The sequence below is a fragment of the Callionymus lyra genome, chromosome 8 (genome assembly GCF_982586985.1).
Source record: "Callionymus lyra chromosome 8, fCalLyr1.hap1.1, whole genome shotgun sequence".
Taxonomy (NCBI): Eukaryota; Metazoa; Chordata; class Actinopteri; order Syngnathiformes; family Callionymidae; genus Callionymus; species Callionymus lyra.
The window spans coordinates 4,667,481-4,677,879 of NC_141825.1; the positions used below are offsets into that span (position 1 = coordinate 4,667,481).

Here is a 10,399-nt window from a genome sequence, read left to right on the forward strand (position 1 = left end):
CTCCGACGCTGCTGCTGAGTCACTTCAGGGGGTTTTGGAGGGGAAACGAGTCCGTCTATGAAGAGAGGAACCGTTTTAAAACTCGTCGGATCAATGACTCGCACACATCTGAGTGAATCCTTTGGACTTTAGTCACTTTAGAAAGTGGAGTCATCGAGCCATCGAACCGCACAAATTCTAGGAAGCTTCTTAAACTCGAGTTGAATCAGATATTGGACCTGACTCATACGACTGAACCGCACACATCCGAGTGAGTCTCTTTAACTCGAGTTGAATCAGATATTAGACCTGACTCATACGACTGAACCACACACATTCCAGTGAGTCCCTTTGACTTGAGTTAAATTAGAAAATAGACCTGACTCATACGACTGAACCGCAAACATCCGAGTGAGTCCCTTTGACTTGAGTTAAATTAGAAATTAGACCTGACTCATACGACTGAACCACACACATTCCAGTGAGTCCCTTTGACTTGAGTTGAATCAGATATTAGACCTGACTTATACAACTGAACCGCACATATTTGAGTGAGACTCTTCGACTTGAATAAAATCAGACATTGGACCTGATTCATACTATTGAACCACGCATCCGAGTGAGTCCGTTTGACTTGAGTTAAATTTGAAAGGGGACATGACTCATACAATGACAATAACGGCACAAATGAGAGTGAGTCTTTTTGACTTGAGTTGAATCAGATATTGGACATGACTCATACGACTGAACCGCACACATCCGAGTGAGTCCCTTTGACTTGAGTTGAATCAGATGTAAGACTTGTTTCATACGAACTTGAGTTGAATCAGATGTAAGACTTGTTTCATACGACTGAACCGCACACATCCAAGTATATTTGACTCAATTACTAAATCGCACACTTTGTTTCTTGACTTAGATCTGACTGTAACCGTCGGACTAACAAACACCAGTCAGTTGACGTGGAATAATGTTGGACTTTGGACTTTCTAGTGAACTAGTTCAAAGTTCAGTTCACCAATTTTAAATAAACTAGTTCATAGTTATTTTTTCAATTCTATGAGCTCCTTTCTTTTAAACTGTTAAATCAATTATTTAAAGTTCATAAATAACCAAAGTCAGCAACTTTAATATTTGTTGTAACATTTAAACTTCATCGTCATATCACAAACTATGAAGCATTTGTTCACTAAAAACAACAGTGATTTTAGATAATATATTTATGTAATCATTTAAAATACATTAAAAAAAATCAGTCCTACATTGATGTGGACATATACATAATATATAAATAAAATGAAGTGTTCATGATCCCGACGTCTTAGTTCAAACCCTGAAGAACCATCATAAGAACCTAGTGTGTGTTTTAGCAGGTTCTGACCTGTTGATCCAAGATGGACGGAGCGAGTGAGACGTTCACTGACACCAGAATCAACGCGTTCACAGAAAAGTTCATCAGACAAAATACACTGCATTGAGTTCATGTCGTTCCAAAATATGAACTAGTTCATGAACTTTCAAATATGGTCACTGAACCCAACACTTGCGGGTCATTGTTGCTGGACAAGGAGTCAGTTTGGTTGATATTCATCCAAGTATTTCAAGACAGGAAGTCGGTCGCACGGGTGAGCGTCTCCAACGGTTTACAGGGTTTAACCTCAACAATGCAAGGAAACATTTAGAAACTCCTGTATTTATATATTTATAACAAACTATTTTTTTAATATAAACAGCAAACGTGGCCAGTAGCGGAGTTGATGGTTCCAGGGACCGACCCTGCCGTGAAGTCCAGAATGTTCCAGAGAAGTTTTTCTTATCCGAAGTCCATCAGCCCGAACGGACCAGGTCTACGTCGGGCTCACGTCTACTCTGAGCTGGTCTGACTCTTCCGAGGGAACAGTCGCTCGCACAGGTTCTGTTTCAAGCACAGCACCAGATTGTCATCGAAAACCGAGTCCCTGATCAAGACCTCCATCAGCTCCTCCTGAGACCGGAACACGTGGGTCAGGTCCTGGATCACCGCCTGGGTCACGTTCTTCAGCACGCCCTCGTCCTTCACGCTGTCCGTCAGCAGGAGGCTGATCTTCTCGCTGGCGTTGCTGGCTAGCCGTGCCACGACGGCCTGCTGGACCTCCGCCATCTCGGGCAACCTCCCGGACCCCTGGGGGATCTGCCCCAGCAGCTCCTGGACCAGCACGCTCAACAGGTGGTTGATCCGCAGACGCTTGGACGAGGACGTGGCCGTGGCGGCCTTGAGGTCGTCGGGCGACGCGCAGAACTGCCGCTCCTGGAACATGTCGGTCACGCAGGACTTGGCGGCTCTGGAGAGCAGACACACGATCTCGGAGCAGAGGTCGGCAAGCAGCATCTCCGTGTCGGCGCCGATGTTCCCGGCGGCAAGCCTCCTCCACTGGTCCTCCGTGATGGTGTCCAGGTACTTGGCCATGACGGGCTGCAGGGCCTCCTTGGGGATCTGCACGCCGTCCATCTTGAGGGACTTGGCGGAGGTCCAGGGCAGGTGCGTGACCAGTTTGTTGGTCAGGGTGTTGACCAGGTTGTGCGTCAGGACCTTCCTCTCGGCCGTGCTGGTCAGCGCCGTGGTCAGTTGGGCGCCGGACGCGGCGAGCTCCTCCAGCACGTGCGTCACAAACCTGATGGTGGGGTCGCAGAGCGAGAGCGCCACCTCCGAGCTGAAGTCGGCCAGCAGCATGTCCGTGGCGGGGTCCCAGATCCCGTCGGCCAGGAGGCTCCACTGCGCGGCGGGAAGCTGCTCGAAGTAGGTGTTGATGATGGGCATGAGGGTCTCTCGGGGGATCAGGACGTTCTCCATGAGAACTTTCTACACGATCCAAAGGTAGTTGGACTCGCGTGAGGATCAGTTAAATAGGCTTTATTAGCCATGTGACGTCATGGAACAAGAGCGGCATGAAGGGGGTTGACCTTTGACATCAATGTCTGCTGAAGTGACGTCATGCAGTGACATCACGTGAACTATGGTCATTGGTAAGTCACTGTGGAGACACATACCTCTGCCAAGGAGGTAAGTTCACGCGACAGGAAAACACGAAATGAATTTAAAGTTTAATGGACCATCTGTGATGTTAGCTTAGCAACACTCGGGAGTTGTAGCTTAGCTTAGCTTAGATAGTGTTGAATGAAGTACATGCAAGTACATCAGTACCATCAGAATATTGTTTGAGTTTAACAAATCAATAATAATTTGATTTAAAAAATCTAAACAATTGAATTAAACAATATAAATATTTACCTATTTATTAAGTTGACGTTTTTTGATTTCTTTAAATAACGAATAAAAAAAAAATATATATATATATATATATCATACATTTTCAAAAGGATTTTTTATTTTATTTTATATACCTTTTAATGTCTTATTCCAATATTTTAAAAATACATTTTTGGAATTCATTATTTTTATGTTCAGAGCTTTTTAAGTGTAGTCTTTTCAGACAATAACAAAAAAAGTATTTAACTTAATACAATCAACAACATATTGAAAATATATAACTTAAGTAAACGACAACACATTCATGAAGGTTTATTCATTTTAGTGGTTTGTTTTATGAGTGTTTTGAACTGTGATGTCTGCGTCTATAGCAGCAGGATATAAGTGAACTTCTAGTCACGCAGAATGTTATGGAGAAAACACCAGACTGGCTCAGAGCGGAGCTAATGGCTACAGTTAAAAATGTGTATGTTGTGATAAACAGATAGACTTTAAAGATAAACAAGAATATTGTTTTTTTTAATTATTTTGCCTCATTCTTCGATTCGTGTTCACGCTCTTAACCAGTCGTGTTAGTCAAACTATATACGTTGCATTTTATTTCTTTGTGTATATAATTTTAGTGTATTTATTCAATTAAGCAATTCTATGTATCCCAATTAATTTGAACAACTACTTAATTGACCTATTTGTTTTATTTCCCTCACTGCTTGTTAACTAAAATATTTTTAAATTATTCATATTGTTTTTAAATAGTTCATATTTTCATTCCTTTCTAAATGGATCGATTTATTAAAAATACATCATTAAAATACTATTAAACCCTTAATTTTATATTTCATTTACAACATATTTAATTAGTATAAGATATGTTCTTCTCTATTTTTCCACAGAAAATTGTTCTGTAATAAAAACAACATAAACTACTCCATGGACTCTGGACTGCACTCTCCTCTTCACTTCATCTCTGTGCTTCACTCTGCTTGATTGACGTCTCTCTATAAATCATTGTCATCTAAAATTATTAAATGAAGAATTTAAAAAGTACAAGACAGAAAACAGCTTTTATTTTGTACAGAATCATAAATTTTGCAAAAATAATTTTATGATACACTTTTTTTTAATTGATGGGTATTTAGTCCACTGCTGCCCCCTTCTGGCGACTCAGTGTTATGACGCTTTCATTTAGTTCCCCTCGAACTTCCCGGTTAAATAGACGACAAACACGCACACACACACGCGCACACACACACAAGTGAAGCAGCGAGTCGTTGTGGTTTGGAGTCGATCCAGGAAATAAATACAGCTCGCGTGAGCGTCATGGAATGTTGTCGACTTCTTGTATTGCCAGATCCGACTGTAAAAGGTGCACCTGAACGCACCATGAAATGATCGTTGACACATAAATAATGTTTGATGGAGGAAAGTATGGAAGTAAATCAGTGATATAACAATATTAAATGGTTGAAAATGACATTTAAACAGCTAAGAATTGATTTTTCTTTATTGAAATGTTGTTTTTTTAAGCATTAAAATTATGTTATTATATAGTTACATTTTTCTATATTAAACGGTTGAATTTATTGTTTTAATCATTTATTTTGAAAATAAATTGGGTTTTTTTGTTACGCAAAGAGGTAAATATTGTAATATCCAATAACTTAAGAAATCATTTTCTAAATGTAATATTTTTTGAATTCATGATCTTTTAAAATCAATATTAAAATATACTACAGTACGAGTAACTTGAACTTCCAGACCATTATCACAGCATGTAAAAGGATATGAATGAAAAAAACATTAAATTCTTAACTGAATTTATTTGTTAATAATTAGAATAAGAATATCAAATTCCATATGTTAAATGTTTATTCTTTAAGATTATTTTTTTTCAAAAGTCAACCTTTAAATATAGAAATGATCAGATTTAATTGTAAATCTAATTCAATGCCTACGAAAAAATGTAAATGTTCAAGATTTGAAATGTAAAATGTAATATTCCGGCACAGATTTACTTATAGAGGAACACGTGTGAGAGACTCGAGGATCAACGACTCGCTGCTCTCAGCAAATCGTCCAGATATGTCGACGTCACATGTTTTGAACTCGCAGCACGTGAGCGTCGTCCAGAGTTGCTACTTTGAAAAGCTACCATTCTTTCACGATATTTACACACACACACACACACGCGCACACACACACATCAGTCGGACTTGTCCTTCTTCTTCGTCGTTACTTTCCCCGCCACGGCGGACCCCACGGCGCCGACGCCCCCGGTCACCATGGAGACGCTGCCCTTGACCAGGCCCACCCCGGCCACGGGCACGGTGGTGACCGCCGTCTTGGTCAGTTCGTAGCTCTTGGTGCCGACCCAGGCCACGCCGCCGATGGTGGCGCCCACCACGTTCCTGGTCATGCTGAACAAGCCGCCGCCCACCCGCCACATGACGCCCCCCTCTGGTCTGGGGTGGTCTTTGTCCGTGTCTATCAGAGAGGACACAAGAGTGTGTAACTAACACAAACAACATCACAATAGTTCCAACGTAGTCGCTGCTATTGTGCAACTTTGTCATCACCAAACACACATTAAGCTCATGAGTGAATCAGTTCCGTTAAAACAAATGACTGTTAATATTGTGCAGTCGGTCCAAGGGGCCACTTTGAAGTCCATTTTGTTATTATTAAACTTATTATTATTATATTATTATATTATTATTATATATTGACAAACTTGACAGCACAAAGCAAATGATTAATTTTGCAAGTACTGACACTGTTAGCCAACACCCAACTAACTATCTACTTGCTTCTAGATAACGTCTAGATTTAGTTGCTGTAAGCTAAAATCTAGTTGCTACTAGCTAGCATCTAGTTGTTACTAGCTAATATTAGGTTGCTGCTAGCTAACATCTAGTGGCTACTAGCTAACATCTATTTGCTGCTTGCTAATATTAGGTTGCTGCTTGCTAACATCTAGTTGATACTAGCTAAAATCTAGTTGCTGTGAGACAATAGAATAGAATAGAATAGAATAGAATAGAATAGAAAAGCTTTATTCATCCCCAGAGGGGAAACACACTTTCACAACAGCGCAGTTGAAAAAAATAAAGTGCAAGGAAAAAAGAAATAATAAAATAGATAATACAAAATAAAACAATCTTAAGAATATATAAATTATTTACAAAATTAGAAATGTCTAGTAACTCTAGTTGCTGCTAGCTAACATCTAGTTGCTGCTAGCTAACATCTAGTTGCTACTAGCTAACATCTAGTTGCTGTGAGATAACGTCTATTAACTCTAGTTGCTGCTGGCTAACATCTAGTTGCTGCTAGCTAACATCTAGTTGCTACTAGCTAACATTTAGTTGCTGTGAGACAACGTCTAGTAACTCTAGTTGCTGCTAGCTAACATCTAGTTGCTGCTAGCTAATGTCTATTTGCTGCTAGCTAATGTCTAGTTGCGGTTTGCTAATATTAGGTTGCTGCTAGCTAACATCTAGTGGCTACTAGCTAACATCTAGATGCTACTAGCTAACATCTAGAGGCTACAAGCTAACATCTAGTTGCTGTGAGATAACGTCTAGTAACTCTAGTTGCTGCTAGCTAACATCTAGTTGCTGCTAGCTAACATATAGTTGCTACTAGCTAACATCTAGAGGCTACAAGCTAACATCTAGTTGCTGTGAGATAATGTCTAGTAACTCTAGTTGCTGTTAGCTAACATCTAGTTGCTGCTAGCTAACATCTAGTTGCTGTGAGATAACGTCTAGTAACTCTAGTTGCTGTTAGCTAACATCTAGAGGCTACAAGCTAACATCTAGTTGCTGTGAGATAACGTCTAGTAACTCTAGTTGCTGTTAGCTAACATCTAGTTGCTGCTAGCTACGTCTAGATGGCGCTATAGCAACGAGTGATGCTTCTTTCATGAATCTATAATGTTGTTGTGTTTTAATCATTTTTTTTACATTTTTTTTTTACTTTTGCTGACTGTCCTGTTAATCTGAACATTTCAAAACAGCCGTAAATTCACAAAGGTTTATTATGTCTTTAAAATCGATTTGAGAGCTTTGAGTTCACTGAGAGGGAGTGAGACGAAAAATTATTAAGTAAGTAAGTAATTTTTATTTGTAGAGCGCTTTTCCAGACCAGGGTCACAAAGCGCTTAAACAATCAAAACAATATTCAATAAAGTATATATTAGTGTTGGAAAATAGTTTTTACAACATTACAGTATTGTTACAAACTCAAGGTCATGTTGTTACACACTCACAGTTGTGTTGTTAAACGTATCGTCATGTTGTTACAAACTCAAGGTCATGTTGTTACACACTCAATGTTGTGTTGTTAAATGTTTTTATCATGTTCTCACAAACTCAAGGTCATTTTGTAACACACTCACAGTTGTGTTGTTAAACGTATCGTCATGTTGTTACAAACTAAAGGTCATGTTGTTACACACTCACAGTTGTGTTGTTAAATGTTTCATCATGTTCTCACAAACTCAAGGTAATTTTGTAACACACCCACAGTTGTGCTGTAACACACTCACTGTTGTGTTCTTTCACAGTCACAGTCGTGTTGTTACACACTCAGTCATGTTGTTACACACTCACAGTCACGTTGTAACTAACTCACAGTTTTGTTTTTAACACACAGTCGTGTTGTAACACACTTGTGGTGTTACACACTGACAGTTGTGTTGTTACACACTCACAGTCATTTTGTAACACACAGTCGTTTTGTAACACACTCACAGTTTTGTTTTTAACACACAGTCGTGTTGTAACACACTCACAGTTGTGTTGTTTCACACCCGCAGTCATGTTGTTATACACTCAATCGTATTGTTACACACTCACAGTCATATTGTTTAATAACTTAAACAATAATTTACCATTGTAACACACTCACAGTTTTGTTTTTAAAACACAGTCGTGTTGTAACACTCTTGTGTTGTTACATACTCACAGTTGTGTTGTTACACACTCACAGTCGTTTTGTAACACACTCACAGTTGTGTTGTTTCACACCCCAGTCATGTTGTTACTCACAGTAGTGTTGTTACACACTCACAGTCACATTGTTAAATAACTTAAACAATAATTTACCATTTCAATGTTTTTTAAAAACAAGTGTAACAAAATAATAACACACTAGTTGTAAGTTGAAGCTCATATCTGATCCTGAGTGACAACAGATCATTAACGTTTGTTCATTTTGATGTAAATCAACATCAATGTCTAATTATGTTCAGTATAATTGTGTCTGAACACATCCACCTTTATTTTGTGACTCTACGTGGTACAGAAGAGACTCATGGAAGTACCTGGTTGTGAGTCTTCCTGGAGGTCAGAGGTCTCCTCTGACCCTCTGACCTCTGTGCTGTGGTGGTCGTTGGCAGTCGATCTGCTCTCCTCGTCCACGTCCTGCTCCGAGGCCAGAACCTTCAGGACACAAACACAATATAGTAAATGAGCAGATGTTCTGATGAGGGCCCGGAATATAAAGTGTCAATAAATATTAGACAACGTTAACGTCTAATGTGGCTGAATAAATACAAACCTGCCTCTTTATCATTGTTGTCAATGAATATTATAATATTTATATTTATCATTGTTGTCAATGAATATTATAATATTCATATTTATCATTGTTGTCAATGAATATTATAATATTTATATTTATCATTGTTGTCAATGAATATTATAATATTTATATTTATCATTGTTGTCAATGTATATTTACAAATCCTGGATTGAATGAAGTATAGCACACAAGTGTATTTGTTTATCTTCTGAGAAGCTGTAGACACAATTATTTATAATGTTTTCAGAGGAAGATCCTTAGGATATGCGTTTAATAAAGGATCTTAAAATGTGTATCAGGTTAATAATAACGTTTTTGGTTATGAATATATATATGAAAAATTGAATCCATTACGTTATTATATTCCAATTTATTTGGCCTCGTTATTGGGGAATAAATATATCTGCGTGTCTTTTGCAAAGTGACCAATAATTGAAGAACCTTATTTTTAGCGTCATCGCATTAGCGCGTTTATATCCGAATTTATTGACGGAAACTCAAATGAAATAAATATGAAAACATCCTTTCATGTTGTAATATCGTGACACTGTTCGTCGTTACGTGCGTGTTATTTAAATTTAAAGAGAAAATGGATGAATTGGCTCAATTGTTGTCGATGAAAATACACGGTTCGTTTTTTTTAATGGCGATATTTTCCCGATACAAGGATCTAAATGAATCCACGTACCTTCATTTTGCAAACTGTGGAGGCGATTTAAAGATCCTTGTATCGTATCGTCTGTAAACGGATCAAGCGTCTGTTGTGTTGACGTCAACCTGGCAGCGGAAGTGACGTCGACATGTTTACTGTCCTCGAGCCGATTATCTCAGGAGCTGCAGTGACGCTCAGCGAACGCAAGATGGCGGCGTTCAACAGTTTCCGTCTGTCTCTAACATGAGCGGAACGAAAAATACTAATCATTTATCACTTTAATTTGTGTTTATTTAGGCCGAGAGAGGTTTTAAACATGTATGCACTAGATATGTGTTTTTTCAGAATATATATTTATCACAAAAAGTGTTAGAAATTAGATTTTTATGAAGTTTTCGGATCTAAGAAACACTTGATTTGTAGGTTTAGTGAAGAGTATGTTTTTTTTAACTGTAGTCTTTAGCTCTTTGGTGTCACTGAGGCTGAAACCAGGGTTTTTTTTACCTCTTTTTTTCCAGGCCACAAATCAGGCAGTTTTTATTCGTATACACAACAAAATGAAAAAAGGTTTCTCTTCTTTTTGTCTTGATAAAACGACAGAGAAAGTTTGATATAAATTCAAGTATAAAAGTGGATCGGAATTGAAACGTGTACTTGTTGTGTTTGTTGTGTTTGTTGTGTTTGTTGTGTGGGGCTGTCGAGCACAAATACAGGAGGGAGAAGAATAAAAAAATGAATTAAATCAATGTTTTATTATTTTATATGTAACTGTTATTTTAAAAAACTCGTATAAAATCACTTTTTTTCACCAAATATTTTTTTATATTCGCTTAAATCTTAATAAATATTTACAAATGAATGAAATTACAAAAAGTCCTAAAACTTAAACCCTGTAGTTATATTGCACAGGTGATGAATGTATCGCAGAATAGGAA

The 10,399-nt window shown here is 38.2% G+C and overlaps 1 protein-coding gene across 1 annotated transcript; it reads right to left on the reverse strand.

Annotated features, from left to right (window-relative positions):
- Nucleotides 1-4,271: 4,271 nt before the first annotated feature.
- On the reverse strand, nucleotides 4,272-9,609 carry LOC148073417 (transmembrane protein 263). The gene is made up of 3 exons (XM_087797252.1): nucleotides 9,501-9,609; nucleotides 8,553-8,670; nucleotides 4,272-5,710 (listed from the first exon to the last, which is right to left on the reverse strand). Exons 1-3 carry the CDS (start codon nucleotides 9,504-9,506, stop codon nucleotides 5,430-5,432), a joined length of 405 nt encoding a protein of 134 aa, XP_087653378.1. The 5' UTR covers nucleotides 9,507-9,609; the 3' UTR covers nucleotides 4,272-5,429.
- Between the last annotated feature and the right edge of the window lie 790 nt (nucleotides 9,610-10,399).

What these genes read in the sequence shown, in the direction of transcription:
- LOC148073417 (XM_087797252.1), bottom strand. An exon ending in CCAGGAAGACTCACAACCAG is followed by an intron (nt 5,711 to 8,552) that starts GTACTTCCATGA and finishes CCTCTCTGATAG; the next exon opens with ACACGGACAAAGACCACCCC.